Consider the following 22,832-nt stretch of genomic DNA (forward strand, 5'->3'; position numbering starts at 1 on the left):
AGATATAGGAAAGGAACAGGGTTTAGCCTTCTAATTCTGCAGAACAAAGGCCCAAATAATTGATAATCATTAAGTTTAATATCTATACTTAGTTTTCCCTTTTAAAGAAAATGTGAACCTAATAGAGCCAATCCTAAAAGATAATTATAAGTACAAAATGAGATAACATCTGTAACCATATCCAGCCTAGCACCTGGTGGGTATTCATTCCTTCTTTTACTCTCCCCTTTCCAACTCATTAAGCTCCCATCACCTTCTCCACCTCTTCTTTATTTCTTGCCAAATTGTATTTAGTCTATTCTAAACCCTTTATGATTCCCTTTAACTTAGAACCATAAATCCTGGGTACTTGATCAGATTTTCTATTAGAGGAAATTTTTGTTCTTAGAAAAATAATATCCCGGAGTAAAGTTACAATGGCACTAATATGTCCCCTGACATAGTGTTCTTGTCCTGTGTGACAACATTGGATAATTATTGATACTTAAGTATATTGCTCCTACATATATTTTCTGATATATTAATTTTTACTAATAATTAATCCTTGTCTGAAGCAGCTGCTCCTTATTACCTGAAAGAAGGTGAAAGTATAGATCAATAACATGTGGAAACTTACAGTTCTATATCTTTGTTTTGGCCAGGGGTTGGAAGTGGTAAGAATTATAGAGAAAGCATTTTGTGTTTTAAGAAAAAAACACTTAGTTTCTTGGTCAGGAGACTTGAGTTTCTTTCATAGATTGCTATTATGTTATTTGGTGACCTTATTTTATTTTTTGTTTTTCTGTGTCTTGGTCTTCCTGGTGATGAAAATAGACTTCCTTGTAACTAGACTTAGGCATAAGGGACAATAAGGTACTAAATTGTTGAAATCTACAAATAATTTGACCTTTATCAAGTCCCTGCCAAGATGGAGTTAGTGAAGGGGGGTGTTAAGAGTAAAATGATACCTGAAGTTCAATTAAGTTTATTTTTGTTTTGTTTTGTTTTAGAGAGAGAGAGAACGCATGAGCAGGGTGGCACAAAGGGAGAGGGGGAGAGAGAGAAACTTAAGCAAGTTCCAAGCCCAGCATGGAACTGGATGCGGGGCTTGATCTCATGACCCTGAGATCATGACCTGAGCTGAAATCAAGAGTTAGACACTTAACAGACTGAGCCACCCAGGCACCCTCCAACTGAGTTTCTTAAAAAGAAAGTTGCACAGAGGAATCCATGATAATAGTATGATTCCATCTGACCCATATGATTCTATCTGAAGCAGAAGCTCAATCATCTGACCTGTTTATTCAGTTCCACCACAAATGAGCCCTTCTTGCCAAGGGATGGAGACTTTGAAATTGCTAGTCACTCCTCCCCACTTTTTAGAAATCTTCAGCCCTTCTTTCTGTGTAAATACAAGTAAGCATATCCTTCTCTTCTCCCTGGCACCTGTGGTTTATTGGCTACTCTCAAATCAGGTCTTGTATAAAATGAGAAGAAAGTTTGGCAATTCTGATATATAAATGTTCAGGGAAACTCAGGACAATCTGACATTTTTAAAACTGAGTGGTTGCCTAATACAGACTTCTTATTTTACAGATAAAGAAATAGGTAAAATATCATAGAGATTGAATCATGTAAAATTCTGCTTACTGCTTTTTGTTCCATCAAAGCTGTACCTACTTTTTATGGTTTATTCATGTGGTAGGATAAGTGAGTATACATTTGAGATTTTTGTAATAGCTGCTTGGCCATCAGCAGTCTGTGCTTTTTAAAAAAATATTTATTTATTTATTTATTTATTTATTTATTTATTTATTTATTTGAGGGAGGGAGAGAGAGGTGGAGGGAGAGGGAGAGAGATAATCCTCAAGCAAATTACCTGCTGAGCACAGAGGCCAACCTGGGACTTGATCCCAGGACCCTAAGATCATGACCTGATCTAAAATCAAGAGTTGAACACTTAACCAACTGAGCCACCCAGGCACCCTGAAGTCTGTGTCTTTAATAAAGGGATGGATACTTGCCTGAGAAGAAGGTCTAGGAAAAAGGAGGTTGTAATAAATAAGGATTTATATGTCTATCACATGTTCTGATGGCATGTGGTAGACAACTCCATCTCAGGTGGCCTTGTTTTCTATTGTTTTGCATATACCTACCACCCAGGTAGGTGGGCAGGAGATAAAGGGCTATAGATATGTAATCTATGCCCTAAAATACCAGATGATATAGGGACCTTTTCAGAAATTTCAGATTTTCTTTGTAGCAACATTTTAAAATCCTGGTGGACTGGGAGGAATATTTGTCAATAACAGAGTTAAGGTCATGAACGTTGAGAAACCAGGAAAGGAATTCTCTGCCTCTTTCCATCCTTAGCAGTCAAATTTTAAGGCACAGAGAGAGAAAAGCTGAGTGTGATGTATATGTGTGTGTGTATGTATGAATTGCCTTGTTTCTGAAGAGCTTTAGATCATCTGAAGTGGAAATGAGGCAAACAGAAATAAAGCCAATCACTACACGCATACATTCCTTATCTCAGGTCACTCTGGACTTCACTTTGCATCCTTTCTAAGTGGATGGCCATGATTAGGTTAAATATATTCCTATCTGGAAGAAGGTGTAAGTTTGCCTGCTTCTTCAGATTTCCATTATGAATAATATGGTAGCCTAGAGGGGATAGAAGTATCTAGGATGTATGAATGAAGTATAAGTTTAAAATTGAAGTAAGATAAAAAAACAGAGAGGGAGGCAAACCATAAGAGACGGTGTAGTTAAGAGAACTGAGGGTTGTTGGAGGGAGGTGGGTGGGGGATGGGCTAAATGGGTGATGGGTATTAAAGAGGGCACTTGTTGGGATGAGCACTGGGCATTATATGTAAGTGATGAAACACTAAATTATACTCCTGAAACCAATACTACACTATATGTTAACTAACTTGAATTTAAATAAAATTTTAAAAACTGATTTATATAGTAGGTATAAACTATGAAAAAAAATAGTAAACAAAGAAGCTAGTCTGGAAACATAAATTCCAGTGAGCCTTTTAAGACCTATCTAACTGAAATAACCTTAAAACAGAGAAAAAAATACATTTACTGACTAACATTATATATTTGAAATGTGCAGGTTGGACAGCATTTGGACTTGGAATGAAACAATAAGAGGTTACATTCATGGATAACCAACAAGATAAGGCTGTTGTTGCCTCAGCCAATGGAGAAAACACTCTGATTAATGGGGTCAAAGAAAATGGTAAGAATTTAATTATAGTATATACTATCTCTCCTAGTAGTCTTTTGTTATTACTGTAGATTTTTAGTGTCCATAAAATGGACACTTGGAGCAGGTTAAGTCTAGGGTGCCTCTGAGATTGATATTAATCCTAAATTTTGTTCCACCAAATTTCTAACTGGGCTAGAAGGGTTTTTAAGAGCTAGCTAATCCAAACACTTTGCTTTTGCAAACCATCTCTGTTAGATGAACACTTAAGTTCCTCAAAATTCATAGTGAATTAGAAATATGCTCTGATGTGTGGCTTGGAACGTCTAGATGCAGAGCAGCTTCCAGAACAGAGGTCTGAATGACAGGACTAAGTTTTATAGCTTAAAACCATAACTATCCCACCTGAGCATTTTCCCACCCTGAGAGCCTTGACTTTCAAATTGATCAAGCAGTCCAATTATTTCCTTATTTCTGAGGAGAGCTCTGTCTGTGTCTAAAGAAAAAGCTTAATCTAAACAAGTACTATTTTTCACTTGTGTGAATGTTCAATATAAAATCAGTGTTATTCTTTAACTTTGTATTTTCCAGTTCTAAAGCCAGAAAAGTTGAGCCTTAGCTTATATAAGATCAAGTACCAGAAACTGATCAAGGGAAAGAGAGTTAATGAGTGTGGTCTAAGACCTTTAACTTTATTTCTGTCATTTCCTTCCCTTTTCTCCAGATTCAGAGGACCAGGATGTGGCAATAAAGTCATTGGCAGCTCTAGAAGCTACGGCACCAATCCAGCCTATACCGGTGGTTCAAAAAGAGACCCTGATGTATCCCAGGGGTCTCCTGCCTCTGCCTTCTAAGAAACCTTGTATGCAGAGCCCTCCTTCTCCTTTGGGGTTAATTGAAGCACCTGAGCATGCTGCTAATAGTGCTTCTGTGAATGCCATCTCCCTTACATCTGGTGTTGCAAAAAGCCTGCATACATGGTCACTGCCCAATGAGTGTGAGAAAGCTCCATTCGCCATAATGGAGCCTGCAGGCATGTCAGCTCTGAATGGGGACTGCCTCATGCAGCCAAGCCGGACTTGTTTGGGCTGCTTCATGGAATCCAAGGATGCAGTAGATCCTGAGCCAGGGATCAGTCTGAAAGTTGGTGATCTAAATAAGGATTATGAAACCTGTGCAGTTTCTGATATAGGGATTCAGTGTATTAATGCTGGAGAAAACATGAAATATGGAGAGCAGTTGCTCTCAGACCAGCTCCTAGGTTTTCCTCTGCACAAATCAAGGGCGGGAGAAAAACGGGAAGCTGAGAAATCTGACATCGACTTGGAGGATCCAGCTCAGAAAAGTTATTATGAGGCATTACTGTTAGACAAGTGTAATACGGAAGAGGCTTTGCTGGCAAATTCCAATCAGGATTGGGGTTACTTTGAGACTTTCATTAGTGAGAGTAAGATTGAACTACTTGACCTCTGTTCCAAAAATGAGCTGTCTGTCAACTTATTCTCTGAAGAAGATGTGGATAACTACATGTTTGATGATGATGAATCAACATTGGGCAGTGATGTCTGTTCCTTGAAAATTAGATATGAGTCCTTCCAAGACAATGTTCGAGACAAGACCACCCTTCTAATGCAGGAGGATGCCCAATTCAACTTTTTCCCCAGTGTCTTTACTACTTGCCCCAAGCGGGAGTCTAAGAGTGGGGTCCTGAAGCAGAACAGCGATCTTTCCCAGTTTAAGGTCCCTGATGTGAATATCATCTGGGGGGAGGAGGATAAAAACTTGGACAAGAAGAAAGGCAAAGAAGAGGAACAGGAAGACAAGGGTGTAGAGAAAAAGGATGAAAAGGATAATGGAGAAAAATCTGCCTTAAATAAACCATGCAGTGGGACTGAAGTAGGGCAATTTAAGAATACAAAGCAGGGCCATCTTACCAATTCATTGGAGGCATCAGGGAATTTCAGTGATGACAGTTCCTTCATTGAGGTCTCTTATGATGCCATGGGGGAGATCAAGGACTGTAGCCGCTATATGGCTCGGGACACTAATTCTGGCAGCTCCTCCTCCCAGCAGAACTATGGGCTTAGAGCCAAGAGAAAAGTCAGGTACAGTGAAGACTATCTATATGATGTTGACTCACTAGAGGGTGAAAAAGTAAATGAGAGGAAGGAATGGCTGCCAGGTGGTTCCAAAGAGGAAGATGATGATGAATGGTGTCCCAAAAAGAGAAGAAAAGTAACTCGTAAGGAGCCTCCTGTTATTATCAAATATATCATCATCAATCGCTTTAAAGGTGAGAAGAACATGCTGGTGAAGTTGGGTAGGGTAGATTCCAGTGAGACAACAGTAAATTTAAGTGAGAATCAGCTCAACAAATATGCCAAGCTGGCCCCCTTGAAGGGTTTCTGGCAGAAGAAGAAAAAACAGAGAAACAGCAACACTGACTCCAACAAGATACCCTTATGCCAAAAACAAAACTTTGAACCAGGTAGCTTTGAGGTGTCATTCCTGCCACCCGCTCGCAAACGAAAATCTAAACTTGGCAATAGGCACAGGATTCAAAGAATCCCATCTGTGGAAACTTCAGCAAGTGGTAAGCAGATTTCATTCTGCAGTGATCAGAGGCAAAGTAGTACTCGTAAAGAAGATGGAGGCCTGAAAGGTACACTGAAGTCAACACCTCTGGCTGTCCCCGGCTGTGCAAATGGATCACATTTAAATGACGTCACAGGCCCTGACTCAGTGAAAGTCAAAGCCCAAGATGCAGGATTTAAGGGGCCAGAGAGGAAAGTGCTCAACAAAATCAAATTTAAAAGTGAAGCCAGGTTAAAATCCAAGAAAATCAAAGCTGGGCAAGAAAGCAAACCAATTGTTCAAATGAGCCCTCTTTTGGAAGATCAATCCTCTATGGCTACTTTAAAGAATGAAGCTATTCCTGGGACCTCAAACAGTTCTCATCTATCTGAATTTCATGAGGCAAAGGTTGCTAAGAATTCTACTTTCTTACCAACCACCTGCTCTTCTGAAATGCCTCTATCATCTGCTAATGTTGCCACCAATATACCTGTTATCCCTGGAGGGTATCTGCAGACATTGTTAGATGCTTCTGATTTGTCAAATAATACTGGTATATCATACTTCGCTCACCATTCCCCAGAGCAAAATGAAGGCAGCCTCACTCAAACAGAAAAATCTTTTGTGCCTCTCCAGCCTGCCCAGGACTGTGTGCTTTCCTCATCCTCTGAGTCTGAGCTGCAGCAGTCATCCCAAAACTTCAAAATAGAATCAAGCAACTATGGAAATGTGTGGTCCAACAAGCCTACTTCTGGTCCCCAGGAATTCATGGCTGAAGTCTCAAGGGAGATAGCTCCAACCCAATCTAATGAATTTGGAGTCTCCCAAGTAGTCCCCATGGAAAATAACCTCACAGCTACAACATACAATCGAATCTGCCTCAATAGTGGTGGCAGTAATTGCAACAAGGTCCTATATGCCTCTGTGCAAGACACCCAACTCCCATCTGATGACTCTTACCAATTATGTCACTTTAATAATGGAGAGATATGCTTTCCTTTCCAGCAGGGCCCAGCCAATATGGATGATGATCGGCTCTTTAGCTTTGATTCAATGGCCCCACTCTCTGTCAACTCAAGCAATTATTGCTCCTTAAGCTTGAAATCCTGTGAAAAAGATGGTGATGATGATATTACTGATGACTTCCTGGCCCACTGCAGCCCCAAGCTGGTGATCCAGCAGAGCATTGATGAGATAACACCATTAAAGGAGTCCACTGACCTCCTGGATATCTCCAACTTCACTCCTGACAAATTCCGCCACTCATCTCTCTCAGAGATATCCCCACCTGACACCCCCAGTCTTTCCCCTCAAATCACCAGATGTGAGAGTATCAAGACATTAGGAACACTGAAGGGGTTCCAAGAGGGTGTCCCAGGACCATTGGGCAATATGGAGAAAATCAAGTGGGACTGCAGTACCCTTTCACGGCAGGTCCAAGTGGATGATGGATTTACTTTAAATAATCATCAGTTTCAGTTCCATATGTTCAATGATGAGGATTCTGTCAGCCTGCTCCAAAAAACTCCTTGCCTATCAGCATTTAATGATCCATCTGGTCAAATGAGTACTAACAACAAAGTGTCAAAATCAAGAAAGAAAAGTTCACCCAACAAGAGTGGGGCTATGAACCAAAGCTCTTCTCAGAAAAACACCAGGAAAAAATCTGTCAAAGCCAACAACAAAGGGATTGAAAAGCCACCTGGCAAAACCTCCCGCCAGGCCCCTAAGTCAACAAAGAAAGGGAAATATATGGCTGCAATCAATGGAGAGAAAATGCAAATTGGCATTGGCCGTGGGGGAAGCCAAATCAACAGCATATCCTCCACAGGGAAGTCATTGGCTGAATGTATCCAACATGGTAGTCCTGTGACCTCCATGAAGATGCCAAGTCAAAAGGGACTTTCTGGAGATTGGACTTTGGGGAAGGAGAGTAGCCCAGCCTGGAGCGACCTGAACATGGGCACCAACACCAATAACCTCCTTGATGATGACCAACGGGAATTTCAGGAGCCTTCCTATATCTTATCCAACATCGCCTCTGGTATGGCAGATGTGCAGAGATTCATGATGGCCTCCATAGAGCCCCTTTGGGAACCCATGGAGCACCATGGGGACCCCAACATATTCTACTCCCCAGAGTCTAATAGCCTAAAATTAAAAACCCTCAAAATATTGGCTGGGACACCACAGGAATCTAAGAAAAAGGTCAACAGTGGGTCCCCAGGAGCCACTAAGAATCACAGGTCCATCAAGGGTGTGAGTAAAAGCAATGGGAAAGCAGTGATAGGTGATCCTGGTCGTGCAAACATGCATGGTTATGAGGACTCTTGCTCTGCCTTCTTTGATAAAAAGTATAATAACCTGAGCACTTTAGGCAATAATGGACCAACACACAAAAAATTATATCGTCACAAATCCAGCTCCAAGGCCCTGAGAGATGAGAAGTGTAAGGGAAAGTGCGTGGAGCGAGAACAGGTCCACAAGGATGAGGCTGGGACAGCTTCTTTTGAAAAACTGAGGTAATACTGCACTAAAATGGCTGAGATGATGTACCCTTAGCTTTCCTACTACCTGCTAAGCCCACAGTCCCTCATTTTTTCCTTCTTGAAAGCAAAAGTTTGCATGAAAGAAACTGTCCCATTCCCTTCTTTCTCAAATTAAAAAGAAAAAAGTGCATGAAAATCCCTATACCTTTAAGCCACCCAAAAGATTGGGCAATTCTGTTGTGGCTTTACTAGGGATAAACTCTAACAAGGCTACTTTTTCTGCTGTTCAGCATTAGTTTTTACTAATTGAGAAAATAGAACTAAAATATGCTCTTGAATGATTTTGGGAAGGGAAGGGCTTTGCAGTAAAAAACATTTTGAACAACAGAATCAAAAAGTTATATAGACAAAGGGCAAGATCATTTAAGCAAAAAGAGCATAATTTGGAAAACAAAATCTCATCGTGTGGCAATTAGGAGTGCTTTCTAGTGCCCCCTGTATCTGTATCTCTTTCTGCATCATACAGCATTTAGTATGATATAAACAAATTTAGATTGTATGATCCCTTTGTGGGACATACACTAAAGCTAACTAAGGTGGCATAAATTGTTTGGTTTTTCTGCAGGGATTCCAACTACAATCTCCTAAAAGCAGAAACAGCATTTTGGGTTTTACCTGTGTTTGAAGAAGAAACTCACATTTTCCAGAAAGACATTTGATGTTTGTGTTTTATTTCTTTCAAAATATGCCTTGTGGTATGTATGTTGACATGTAAGTGCTTAAAGAAAAGAATTTTGAAGTGTGGGAATAAGTCTTTGGAAGCAAATTTTAATCTGATGTTCTATGTAAAAGACTTCAAAAGTCATACAGTTGCACAAGTAGTTTATGCACTATTTACCCAAGGAAAAAAAGGAAAACATTGTGCCAAACTACAAACAAGTGACTGTATTGTATATATTTTTACTTCTATATCAACATTTGGTTGTGAGTATTTGGGGAGCTTGTCCCTGTTGATTTACTAGAAACATTCCAGTGATTCTTGCTATTAACCACCCCCACTTATGTGGATAGCACCTATAGATCACAGTGGAAAAATAATGTTGTGTTACACAATTTACCAAAACTTAAAGGATACTGTTTGAAATGTGCCAAATTTCCTTACCTCATCTCACACATTCACCCCACAGTTTAAAGCTCATTAATGGATTTTTAAAAAATATATATGCATACATACATTATTTTGAAATTTTAAACTCTACTGTCCTGTGTGGAAACATAAACAAATAAGGCACAATAAAGTTTTGTCTGTTCCATTGTCTAAAAGTTCAATTGTTGAAAAAGTCTGGAAGTCACAACAGCTAAGTCCATCAGGGACCTAATATATGCATTTACAGAACCTTTTACAAGGAAACAAAACAGCTGCTTTAAGTTTGTTTTCTAAAAGCAAAATCTGTAGCTGAAAATTATTTAAAGTGCAAAGTTATATTGCTGATACTTTATATCTCAGTTTTATATATTTTATAATAGTCTGGGATAAATTATAAAATAGCTATAAAATCAACACTAATGATAAATGAAGTACATAGATTGCTTTTATTTAAGTAGTTTCATAAATGTTTTGTCAAAATTGCACTCATATCATGGCTTTAGTGTTCTTTGAGTGTTTAATCTTGCAATGCCAATGTCATTTAAAGAAAATGTTAAGGCATCTCAGTTCAACTCCTATGAGTTACATACACATATTAGATAAGTTTAACAATTTGTGGTAACAACTAATCAGGGCCATATATATATACACTAGTCTGAGGATGACTAGTTTTTGATGCCAAACACTAAACTTAAATTTCAATTTTTATATACATTTTTGAAATCACATTTTTATTCTGCCCTTCCCCCTTTTGTCTTTAAAGTTCACAGCTTCAACACTACTAGTGTTGCTTTTTCTTCCCCTTTATTCACCACTTGACTTCTAACATTTGATCTATTTTCCTTGCACAGTTGAAGGCCTGTGTGTCTGATGACTGATGCATTATGGCACAGATGAGATAATGGATGTAAAAGCGCTTTGTAGATCGTAAAGTGCTATACAGATATAGGGGATTAATATTATTAATGTTGTTGGTTGTTGTCGTTGTTACTCTTACTATTCTTACTAATACTGTTACTAACCTATTAACTTGTGAATATATAGGCTGTGGGTGGGAGGGTGGAGAATAAGTGGGTGGGGGAAAGGGAGATTAAAAAAAAGGAAGATGTTTCAAAAGGAAAAATTTAAGCAAAATATAAACCTACCTAGTCATTGCCACCTAAATATATTCACAAACAGAGAAGCAACATTTGAAAGTAGTCAGAGAGAAATGGAAGGAAGCCTGTCACATATATAAGTACATACACTTCCCAGTCCATGATTCCTTTCACCAGCCTGCTCTACTACTTATAACTAGGTAGTAAAATGAACAAGCCTGTGTTCTTGATGGTGTGATTGTGTGTGTCTATGGGAATGAGTGGTGAGGAGCATTTTGTGAGGCTGCTTCAGGCCTGTTCCTAGGCTTTGATGCTTTGTGTGTGGTGAGTCTTAGACAATTACTTAATGGAAAGGCACCAGATGAAACTTGTCTCCTACTCTACAGCTGCCATCCAGAAGGGAAATTAATCAAACTGGAACACTTTCTTCTATTTCTCCACTCTGATAGCTAGCTGTTTATGCTTAATGCTATGGCTGGTTCTTAGGAACTAGATTTTGTTTTGTTTTTGTTTTTGTTTTTGTTTTTTCTGTTTTGCAGCTAAATTTTGGCTTGGAATTACCAACTCAACCTGTATTATGATCCCCAAGACTCCAGACCTCAAAGTCACTTACAGGAATGGAGTGCTTTCTATGTAATCAAAAGGTGGCAATTAGAGAAGAAATAAAGAAAATGTTCCATGGGTACAATGTGTTTTATAAAAAAAATATGGGAGGAGTTGTCCTAGTTTTTCTCAGTTCCGCTTTGGAAAATGGGGTGGGGGTGGGGTAGAAGGACAGCCTGAAACTTTCAGAAACAGTTTCCTTGTCAGAACTTGCTATCACAAGTCCTTTGGAATGGATGCTCTTTCAATTGCTCCTATGGAGCCCATTTGGGGCCAATTCTAGGGCATGGTTCATCCCTTTCTCCAAAGAGAATTGACATTTTAAAGTACCGTTTTTAATGGCCTACTACAGTGCATTATGTTTTTAACATATGTATCTGTGACTTGTAATCAATCATTTTCTACTAAAACATAACAAGAAACTAATTTTGATTAATGAGCAATAGGACAAGGCAGAAAATGTTTATTCTTTTAATTTTGCTTAATATCCTCTCAGTATATTATGTTCTGAGTACTTCAGTTTTTATGGCTTTTTTGGTCCTGTCAGTGCTCACAATTTTTTTTTTCCTCCTGTCACAACATAGTAGGCCTGACTTTTTGGAGACCCCTTATTCAACCATCTGCCTTAGTGGAGTGAGGACCACTGATATAAAAATAGTGTTTTGCCCTATCACTGATATTTCAAGTCAGATATATGGAATTTTCCTTGGTCTGAAACCATCTTGCTACTCCCTTCTAACATCTCTTTGAGACGCTGCTTCCTATTAATGCCTCCTCAACAGAATCCCATTTAATCTTTATTTTCCTGATAATGGTATTCTCCATTAATTCTTCTTATTTAATTTCAGTCGTTGGTCTTGGAACTTTTCTTCTTTTATAATCTTATATTCCACCTCCTCAAAGTATCAGAGTTTAAGAACCTTAGCCAGGCTACTCCTGGAATTTCAGAGGGCAACCTTCTCACTCTTAATTACCTTTAATTGTCTTGGCCACTTTCAAATCTAATTTTAAACACACACACACACACACAGAGAGAGAGAGAGAGAAAGAGAGAGAGAGAGAGAATTATATTGCATGACTAAGGAAAGTTAGAAACTCCTTTCCTTGAAGGTGTGTAAAACTATCTCTGATCCCCTTTCTGCCCTGGTTAGGTGCTAGACTATGTGGAGAGGGTGCTGAAATAGTAGCCTTGACCAAAGTTCTTTGAAACTTTGGGGGTTATGTTTGGGCTGTGATAACTGGCTTAAACCAGTGGCCTCTCCAGCATCTCATATACCAGCTTCCTCACATATGCTGCTTCCTCTCAGCTTTCTCTTCTGACTTCTTGTTATTCTGTGCAATTATGTGTTAAGGCCTTACCTTCTCCTAAATCTTTTCAAACCTCCTGCACTACCTTGACCATCACTTCTTCAGTCATCTCCCTGAAGTCTTTGGTGCTAGGTGGGCTTTTGTGACAACTTTCACCTTCTCTGACCTTTTTCCTTGCTGAGAAGCATCTGTATGTGTGCAGGGGGGAGGGAGGACAGGGAGGGGGTTAAGCATGTATGTAAGAGGGAGAAGCATAAAGGATGCTTCAAAAGCTGTAAACAGCTCTGATTAGCATCCTATGTCCTGTTATGTGAGGTTCTGCCGTTCTAGTGAATTTCTGTTTTAGTGGGTCCTGATGAGCATTTACTGCTTAAAGGAGAAAAACCATATCCAAGGACCTCTTAACCAAGCTTGCTCTTGGTCTGACGCAGATCCACCACATCTTCAATTTACAGATGCTCTCAGAACAGTTCCAAGAATTGAAGAGAGCTGAGTTTCTGCCCTGAAGAGGAGAATGGAGCACTAGCTAGTCCTAACTAGTGCTAGAACTTAAGTGTTTGTTTTCTCCTGGATTATTAAGAAATTATCTAATTTCTGGAGTTTTATTTTTATTTAGGATTTTTTAAATGATAGCTTATTATAGGAATATGTCCTTTTATGAAATAAAATTAATATGAGATTTATTTTCTAATCATAAAATTCACTAAGCCCACCACTATGTTTAGAAGATTTAGTACCAAAACCAAACATTTTAGTAACTAGGGATAAATAGGAATCTTGTCAACCCAGTGTAGGCCAGGGATTTTTGTGAAGGTTTCTCAAGGACCCGAATAAGGGGGGATAATTTTTAGCTGTGCTGTTTAACTTGGGAAACACTGTCATCAACTTGAAGGTCCTCAGCCAGCATGGGATTATTTTGATGGCAGTACACAGGCTACCCTTTAAGGCACATTTTTTTACTCAGAGCATTAAACAGTAGCTACAGTCATGAAGCAGAGCTCCCATTGCAGCTACATGATACTTGAGATGTACTCTTCATTTCAGAATCATAACTAAGAGATGAAACATTGGAGAAGGACAATGTAAAGGAAAGAGGATTGGTACAAAAGTGTAAGGTGTCAATGAGGCTTTAAAAATCAGTATCTGGGTAAGTAGAAAAGAAACACTCGACATGAAATGGAAAAGATGTTTGTCCATCTATCAGGCTCAGTGGTTTCTGAGTCTTAGACATCCTCTTCAGAAAGAAGAAAGAAGATGTTTAAATCACTCTGCTTCTTTCAGAGATACCTGGTTTTACAGCACAAAAGAAAAGGCTTAGAACAAAAACTAGAAGAGGTCTTTTGTTTTTGACTCCTGGTGAGGAGGGTAGAAAGCTTAAAATGCTCTACTGGGATACCTGTAGCACTGACTAGAGTTTGCTGCCTACAGTTTTGAATGTACTAGTCCTTAATTTAATTTCCATAAAACTGAATGCACCTCTTTGGTAAAGTACTGATTTATGGTGCTAAAGAAACTATTATCTCCATTGTTCTCCTCTCCCAAGCCCTTTAAACATTTAAGAAAATTTAAAATAAACATGTTAGAGGCCCTTTTTATGAATGTAACTTAAGTTTCTGTTTGACATATGACACTGCAACTTTAAAATGTTAGGAAATTGTTTGCCTTTTTTCTTTCAGAGTTAAGCTTTATAAATAATCTGTAGAGTCAATTGAAGTATAAAGCTTAAGGATCACTCTTAAGACGCCTACAAAATCTTGTATATTTTTAAGTGTGCCAATTTGTAACATATTTTGTAAGTGTATATTTTTCTTAGAAAAGTGCTGTGAAGTGTCTGTATGTGAGAGTTTTCCTTTTTCTGCACCACTGGGTGCTAATAAAAGGATATTTACTTCAAAGTTTCTGGTTTTAGAAACCATAATACAAAGAAAAAAATACACTTTTGTTGGGAATTTTGTAACACAAAACATGTTGTGAAAGAGTGTAGTGATCTTGTGCAAATGAAAATGAACATTTGTGAGCTTCTTGCTGTTTTATAGATTTTCTTGTAAATTATTCTTGTAACACCTCTGGTTTTGTTGTTCTTGTTGCAAAGGTTTTAAATATTTGTGACTGAGTGTATGGTGAAACTGTCATAATGTACTTAGCTGAGTTTTGTTATTGTTTATGGAATAAATAAAAAGAAAAGTTTAAAAATACTGCTTTGGAATCATATGTAACAAATCAAACCATTTCTAAATAAATTCTATGTCCCAAATAAAAAGTACTTCATTGTCTAGAAATTGATGGAGCTAGACAGTATTATGTTATGTGAAATCAGTCAGTCAGAGAAAGACAAATACCATATGATTTCACTCATATGTGGAATTTAGGAAACAAAGCAAATGAGCAAAGGGGGAAGAAAAGAGAGAGAGAGAGGCAAACTAAGAAACAGACTCTTAACTATAGAGAACAAACTGATGTTTACCAGAGGTTATGTGGGTGGGGGGATGGGTTAAATAGGTGATGGGGATTAAGGAGTTCACTTGTGATGAGCACTGGGTGATGTATGAAAGTATTGAATCACTATATTGTACACCTGAAACTAATATTACACTGTATGTTAACTAACTGGAATTTAAATAAAAACTTTAAAAAACCTTGGTTGTCTAGAGCAGTGTTTCTCAAACTATCTCTGGTGAGGGACTGATCTTTTTCCTCTGTCCATCACAAACTGGTACTGTTATAAAACACAATAGGAATAAACTTCTTTACAATTGAAATGGAAAATAAAAAGAAATAAAAGCCCTAATGTATTTGATTCAACATGTAAAATTACATTTCAAAACAAACATAACAGGGAAAATGGAAAGAATTGCAAAGATCTGGTACCCTATTTGAGACAAGTCCATTGACCAATGTTAAATTGCCATAGAAAGTTCTAACTGTGCTTTGAGTAACACTTTGAGTAGGAGCAACAGCATTACTATCATCTGGAAACTTGTTAGGAATGCTGTATGCCAGGCCCTACACCAATTCTACTGAATCAGAATCTGAATTTTAACAAGATTCCTAGATAATTTGTGTGCATGTTAAAGTTTGAGAAACACTGGGCTAGAGTTTTTTGCAGGGGATTCTTCTGCCCCTCAAATTGGGGAATCATTTCCTAGTGTGTCCCATCTTCAAAGACCTCAGAAAAAATGGTGTCCTTGTTTTGTGGTCCAGATGGATTTTGCAGAGATGTAGTCCTCTCAAAGTGTTAAAGTTGTTTATTAAAAGTTATAAATGCTTTTTTCCCTTCCTGCTAGAATCATGGAACACTACATCAAAAACTAATGATGTAATGTATGGTGATTAACATAACATAATAAAAAATTTAAAAAAACACAATATAATATATAAATAAATATGCTTCTGTTGGAATACTCTTAAAAAAGTTATAAATGCTAATTTGCTTCGTACCCCAAAAATGTCAGATTTTCCGTAATTCCCTACATTTCCTACATCATTTTATTTACCACCCACCCAAAGACCCTGTCTCTTTTAATCAGGACATCCCCAAGCTCTATCCCCACTGTGCTCAGTATTTTAAAATTGGGTATGCATAGAAAAGCTGGGCTTTGCTCCCAAGTGCCCAGATCATGTGAACCATCCATCAGAGCCTGGAGCCCTGGTCACTGTGGCATACACAAGCCAACAGCCACTTCCTTGGTTTTAAATATCATTACTCAAAGAAATTGAAAAATGTGTATGAGATAGTAGCCCACTATTCTCATAGAATGATCTCATTCACTTCCACCACTTCAACTACCACTTAGATTTTTGCAAATCTCTCCTGAGTCCCCAGCCCCAGTTATAGGCTGGCTATCTCCACTTGGACAGTCTGCAAGTTTCTCAGACTCACCTATTCAAGATCATTCCATAATCCTTTTACCCTCTGAGTGTGCTTTAACTTAGTGAACGACGCTGCCATTCATCCAATTAGTGACGCAAGCCAGGGAACAAGGTTCACCAGCAACTCCTTTCTCTTCCATCTTTTCATTCAATTGGTACCTCTCAATTCTCCTGCTTTTCTATCCCCATTGGCACTGCGTTAATTTCATGGTTTTTCATGTTTGTGGTATTTCACCTGGGCTATTGCAACATTGTCTTAATTCAGTGATTTCCAGACTTGGTTTTCACACCCTGGAAATTCTCAGTAAGGAGAAAGAAATGGAGAGGAGAATCTCTATAGAATTGTCAACTTTTTATTTTGTTCAATAAAGTCATCTAAAAAAACTATGAAAAAATTATTTATTATTAATTCACAGAAGATCATTTTAACACCAAAATACAATGAGACAGTGCTTTATTAAATGTGCTCTATGTTGTCTTTTTTAAAAAGATTTATTTATTTATTTATTTATTTATTTATTTATTTATTTATTTATTTATTTGATACAGCGAGATAAAGAGAGCATGAGCAGGGGAAGAGGCAGAGGGAGAGGGAGAAGCAGACTCCCCACCAAGCTGGGAGCCTACACAGGGCTTGATTCCAGGACCTGGAGATCGTGAGGCTTAACCATCTGAGCCACCCAGGCACCCCTGCACTATGTTGTCTTTTTCTCTTCATCATGGTCCATAAGAGACTGAAACAAAGCTTCCAAACCCTTTAAACAGTAAAAAGAAGTTTTGAATTTCAGGGCTAGAGGAGTGGGGGAGGACAAAGGACAAGGGGCAGAGCAGTTGAAGCCCCCAGGATTGGACCCATCTAATGCTCTGAGGCTTTCTCTCAATTTCAATAAGTTCCCAATGTGATGGAGATTACAAATGTATATTCTTCACTCTGTGCATGATTCAGAAGTGTATTCTGGTGAACATGGCCCTAGGAAAAGATTTTTCTTGATCTAAAGTAATCGCAGGGTTGGAGTAGATGAGTGGTTCCATTCTATTCCCAGTGGTCTTACATCCCTTTTTTTCTTTCTTGGCCAAAGTTGAGAAACTACCAAGGTTTAGGGTGAATGTGGCAGATCCTTTGTCTAAAGACATTTGATCTGTCTTGGAGCTGACCTTTTGTTGGACTTAGTTTAGGGGAGGAGTGATTATGACACTGTTTTAATATGGTATTCTATTTAAAGTAATTAGAGTTGTGGTTATTAAACCTTTCAGGCTACATAGCACTTTTATAATCTAATGAAATCAATGGGCCTTTGCCCCAGGAAAATGAACATACTCAATTTTTTTAATAGAATTTCAGAGGATTTACAGATTAGGAACTTCTGTATGAAGGGCATCAATTTCCCAAAACATCTTCCCCACATCATAATGGAGTTTCTTAGTCTGTCTCCTCTTCTACACTGACCCAAGATAATACTATCATTTATTTATTGTCTACTATGTGCCAGGCACTTTACATGAATTATCATTTCTCACAACAACCCTGCAAGGAAGGTATCTTCCATATTTTACCTTTAAGTAAATCGGGACACAGGCCAAATAAACTTTCTTAAGAACACACAACTAATAGTTTTCAAAGACTTTCACCAGAGCTGACTTTCATGCTTGCCCCATCAAAACCCCATGTCTCTAACTCAAGACATTTATTTCTAACATAAACCATATTGTCTATACTACTTCAAAAATAGGATGATAAATATTAATACTGACATTAATCATTTTTCAATAAAGATTTGATTCTATATCAGCTTTGTACTAGATGCTAAGAAAATAAAAAACCTAACCTGCCCTTTAGGAGCCCAGAAATAAAACATAGAGGTACAATTTAACAACTAAAATAGAAAAACACTCACTGATCAGTTTAAGTTGAATAATCACATGTAAGGTAACTAATGATTTGCTGTTCTTAAGCACTTGAGAAGAAAAAAACTTCCATCCATTGTTATGGAGGAACTAATATCACAAAATACCACTCCCAATAACCAATATCTCACCTTCTACCCTTCCCCTATTTTGGAATCAGAGTTGAGTGTGAGCCTCAATCCACCACTTACTAGCTACATGATTTGGGACAAATTAATATATCTGTATCCCAGAGTCTCTGCCAAAAAACCCTAGTATAACAAGACTAGTGCTCCCATAGTCTTATTTTGATTACACTTGTGAATTCAGCACCAAGTGGGCAGTTGGGTAATACTTATTAGCATTTGCTATTGTTTAACAGACGTGAACAGCATTTTCCTAATAGCACTTATTTTGATTCCTTAGAAATCACTCCAGCTCCCTACCCTCAAGTATTTGGTTTTCTTTCATTAGGCTACAAATTAAGAAAATGAGTAAACTTGTAGTTCAAAGAGTCTTTAATCTTTATTTGGAGAAAGACGTCATTTTAAAGACAAAATTAAGGGCACCTGTGTGGCTCAGTCTGTTAAGCATCTGCCTTCAGCTCAGGTTATGATCCCAGGGTCTTGGGATCAAGCCCCACATCAGGATCCCTGTTTGGCCGGGAGCTTGCTTCTCTCTCTCTCTCTGCCTGCAGCTCCCCCTGCCTGTGCTCTCTCTTTCTGTCAAATAAATAAATAAAATCTTTAAAAAAATAAAGATAAAATTAAGTCATCATATTTAACATCATAATATGTTTAATATTGCATGTAATACATATAATGATATGCATAATAGTTTCATTAATAGACTTAATTTATTATCAGTGGCAGAGTGACATAGTTAAAAGTTACAAATTATTAATCAAGATACCTGGGTTCTCTTCCTGGCTTTGCCACTAAATTGGTTATAAAAACTTGGACAAGTCATTTCCCTTCTGGGCCTCAATTTCCCCACCTGGAAAATAGTTTAACATTTAAGAGCATGGAGTGTGAAGTAGACTGCCTTGGATTAAATCCAAGCTTCTCCTCCTGTTGACAATAAGACCTATCTCAATTTCTCCATCAATAAAATGAGAATAATTATGGTACCATTCTCATAGAACTTGAAGGAGAATTAAATGACATAATGCATATAAAACATTTAAAATAGTGGCTGATATATATATTATAAATGCTCAATAAATATTAACTACTATTATACTGGAAGGTTGTGCCTTTTAATGTAAAACCCATGATTCAATGTATCATCTGGGTTGCTATGGCAAGAGTAGAAATTACTGAATTAACTATGGACATTTATTCATGAATCAATTCATTAATTCAACGAACTATTGTTCAGCACCTACTATATGCCAAGAATTGTGCTAGGTACTGGCAATGTCACAGTGAGCAAAATGGGACTTTGACTCTCTCTTCATGAAACTTATAGAAACTTATAGTACTCAACAAAGTACTTTGATTATGAATATATTTTAAAACTGAAATAAGAAATCTGAATAGTTCAGTTCAGTATTCAGTATTCAACTCTAAATATTCAGTAAAGGAATATACTTTTTTGTGAGAACCACCAACAAGGAAACTTTACTCAATACTGGGGTTGGCACCCTAAGGATGAGTAGGATTTACCTAGTTAAAAAGGAAGATGGAAGTGAGAGCAGAAAATATCTCAGAAGAGCCACAAGTAAAAGTCCTTTGGCAGGAAGAAGCATGGAACTAGAAGACTGCCAGTGTGGCTAAAAAAGAGTAGAGATGAGGTCAGAAGGCAATGCTCCATGTGTTCCAATTTGGCCACATTTTATAGAAATTCCAACAAGGCAAACTTCACATTGTACAATACAAAAAACTTGGGAGTTTGACTATGTGCAATTCTTTAAATCAAATAAAAAATTCATTAGAGCATAAATTAATTTCATAATGGACAGTTTTTGAAGAATAGGCTGTTATGTTATTGCCACATTTCAATAGCATTTTAGGCATTAAATGGAAATGCCTTCCATCCTTATCAGTATTATATCAACTTCGAACTATGCTAAGCCCCTCACAAACACACTCACATAAAATGCAGACAGACCTCACTTGTCTTTGGCTTTGAGTTAATTTCATTGGGTCTAATTTACATCCTCTTGAAGTTGGCCCTCCAAGTGCCCACCTAGCTTAGGCATTGTTTCTAACTTCAAAATACATAAAGGTTTATGTACAATAACTATCAGCCTAACTTAGTATATCAAACTATCCTGAACCTTACAATATTTAAAATATGCATCTGTTTCTATATATTTTCTCAGAGACTTATAAAAAAACAAAACTATCAATTTGCATTTTACGAGTTAGTCAAATAACAACTTTATGTCCATTTGCATGATAAATGTTTCTCCATCCCCTCACTTTCAATCTGCAGGTGTCTTTAGATCTAAAATGAGTCTCTTGTAGGCAACATATAGATGGATCTTGTTTTTTTAATCCATTCTGACACCCTATGTCTTTTGATTGGAGCATTTAGTCCAGTTACATTCAGAGTAATTATTGATAGATATGTATTTAGGGCCATATTATGACTTGTTTTGTCATTGTTTCTGGAGATTTTCTCTGCTCCTTTCTAGTCTTTGTCACTTTTGGTCTTTCCTTCCCACTCAGTGAGTCCCCTTTAATATTTCTTGCAGAGCTTGTTTAGTGTTCACAGACTCCTTTAGTTTTGTTTGTCCAGGCAACTATCTCTCCTTCTATTCTGCCTTGCTGGATAGAGTATTCTTGGTTGTAGATTTTCCGCATTCAGCCCACTGAATACATCATGGCACTCTCTTCTGGCTTGTCAAGTTTCTGTTGAGAGATCACAGCTAGCCTTATGGGTCTTTCCTTGTAAGAAGACTTCTTTTGTTTTACTGCTGTTAAGATTTTTTCTTTGTCATTATATTTTGCAAATTAATAACAATATGTCTTTGTGTTGGCCTGCCTTTGTTGATTTTGATGGGAATTCTCTGTGCCTCCTGAATGTGGATACCTGTTTCCTTCCCCAGATTAGGGAAGTTTTCAGCTATTTTTTTCTCAAATAAACCTTCTGCCCCCTTTTCTCTCTCTTCTTCTGGGATTCTTATGATATGAATTTTATTATATTTTGATGGAGTCCCTGAGTTTCTTAAATCTGTTCTTGTGATCCATAATTCTTCTTTCTCTCTTTTGTTCAGTTTCATTATTTTCCATTATTCTATCTTCTATATCACTTATTCATTCCTCTGTTTCTTCTATCTTTGTGGTCATTATATCCAGTCTGTTTTGAACCTAAATTATTGCATTTGTCATCTCTGACTGATTGTGTTTTAACTCTTTTACCTCTGTGGTAAGGGGCTCCCTTATGTCTTTTATACTTTTCTCAAGTTCAGCAATTATCCTTATGATTGTTGCTGTAAATTGTCCACACTACTTATAGACACATTACTTATATCTGGCACATTTATGTCCACATGACTTATATCTGGCACATTACTTATATCTGATTCAATAAGATCTCTGGCTGTGACCTTTTCTTGTTCTCTCTTTTGGGGTGAATTCTTCTGTCTTAGCATTTTGTCTAAGTCTCTATCTTCTTCTTTGTGTTAGAAAATCCTGTCATGTTTCCTGTTCCTAAGAGTAATGGCTTTATGAAGAAGAGGTCATGTAGTGTCCAGGGCCTGGCACTTCAGGGAGTATCTCTGGTGTATGCTGGGTGCGCTCTGGTGTTGTGTTTTGGTTGTTCTGTCCTTCAGGCCAGTGGTCTGCAGAGGGCAGTGTTTGTACCTTAGCCAGAGTGTGATGAGTTTTAATTTTGTGTGCTCTGGTGTGCTTGTTAAATGAGACCTGATGTGGGCAGTGTTTGTACCTTAGCCAGAGTGTGATGAGTTTTAATTTTGTGTGCTCTGGTGTGCTTGTTAAATGAGACCTGATGCTACTTCCACTAGAACTGAAGACTTGCAGAACCCTCTGGTCTGTAAACATGGTGTGAGAGGGAGTTTCTGCTGGTCTCCTGGGGAAGGGGCCCACTCTGCTAGGACTGAGGCACACATGTCCTAGAAAAGCAGTACCAGCAGAGCACAGCGGGGGGCAGGGGAAGGGGGACTTGGTGTAAGCAGGTTAGGGAGACAGTGTAGGTGCTGTGCTATTTACTGCAGGTGGTTTTGTGCTTATGCTGACAGGTGGGGGAGGGAAATGGCCAGCCAGCTCCTTTGTCCCTGGAAAGGGGGTCTCTGTGCTTGCTGCTCTCAGGGAAGCACTCCCAGAAGGGCAAATAACTTCCCCTTTGCATCCCAGGCATTTCTCAGATTGCTGTTTTCATACTGTCTGTCTGGGTTGCTTGCCTGCCTGGGGCAGTGCAGTGCACTTTGGACTCTACCCCAACCAGTGCCCTCAAGGCTCTATCTCAGCCAAGCCTGCCAACCTTTAAAACGCCAGTCTTTGAGCCCTGCTGGTTATAAAACTCAAGAAAATCATCCCCTCTCATTTTTCCAGCCAATGGCTTTGGGGAAGTGTTCTCCTTGTGTATATCCCTGTGTGCTCCAATCTCTCATTTTTCTCCATGACCAGGGTTCCTTCCCTTCCACAGCACCTGCAATCTGTTTCTCCTCCAAACCACATCTCCAAACTTTCTACATT

The 22,832-nt window shown here is 38.2% G+C and overlaps 1 protein-coding gene across 1 annotated transcript; it reads left to right on the forward strand.

Annotated features, from left to right (window-relative positions):
- Window positions 1-3,150: 3,150 nt before the first annotated feature.
- On the forward strand, window positions 3,151-8,978 carry NEXMIF (neurite extension and migration factor). The gene is made up of 3 exons (XM_028101406.1): window positions 3,151-3,229; window positions 3,921-8,292; window positions 8,885-8,978. The coding sequence occupies exons 1-3, from the start codon at window positions 3,151-3,153 to the stop codon at window positions 8,976-8,978; spliced, it is 4,545 nt and encodes a 1,514-aa protein (XP_027957207.1).
- The last annotated feature ends 13,854 nt before the right edge of the window (window positions 8,979-22,832 follow it).

The sequence above is a fragment of the Eumetopias jubatus genome, unplaced genomic scaffold (assembly GCF_037043125.1).
Source record: "Eumetopias jubatus isolate StellerSeaLion01/CBP00866 unplaced genomic scaffold, mEumJub1_p1.0 scaffold_11, whole genome shotgun sequence".
Classification (NCBI taxonomy): Eukaryota; Metazoa; Chordata; class Mammalia; order Carnivora; family Otariidae; genus Eumetopias; species Eumetopias jubatus.

Excerpts from the sequence above, each read along its gene's own strand:
- NEXMIF (XM_028101406.1), top strand. The coding sequence starts at position 3,151 with ATGGATAACCAACAAGATAAGGCTGTTGTTGCCTCAGCCAATGGAGAA. Across the intron at positions 3,230-3,920 it reads TAATGGGGTCAAAGAAAATG|ATTCAGAGGACCAGGATGTG; the intron begins GTAAGAATTTAA and ends CCTTTTCTCCAG. Across the intron at positions 8,293-8,884 it reads GCTTCTTTTGAAAAACTGAG|GGATTCCAACTACAATCTCC; the intron begins GTAATACTGCAC and ends GTTTTTCTGCAG.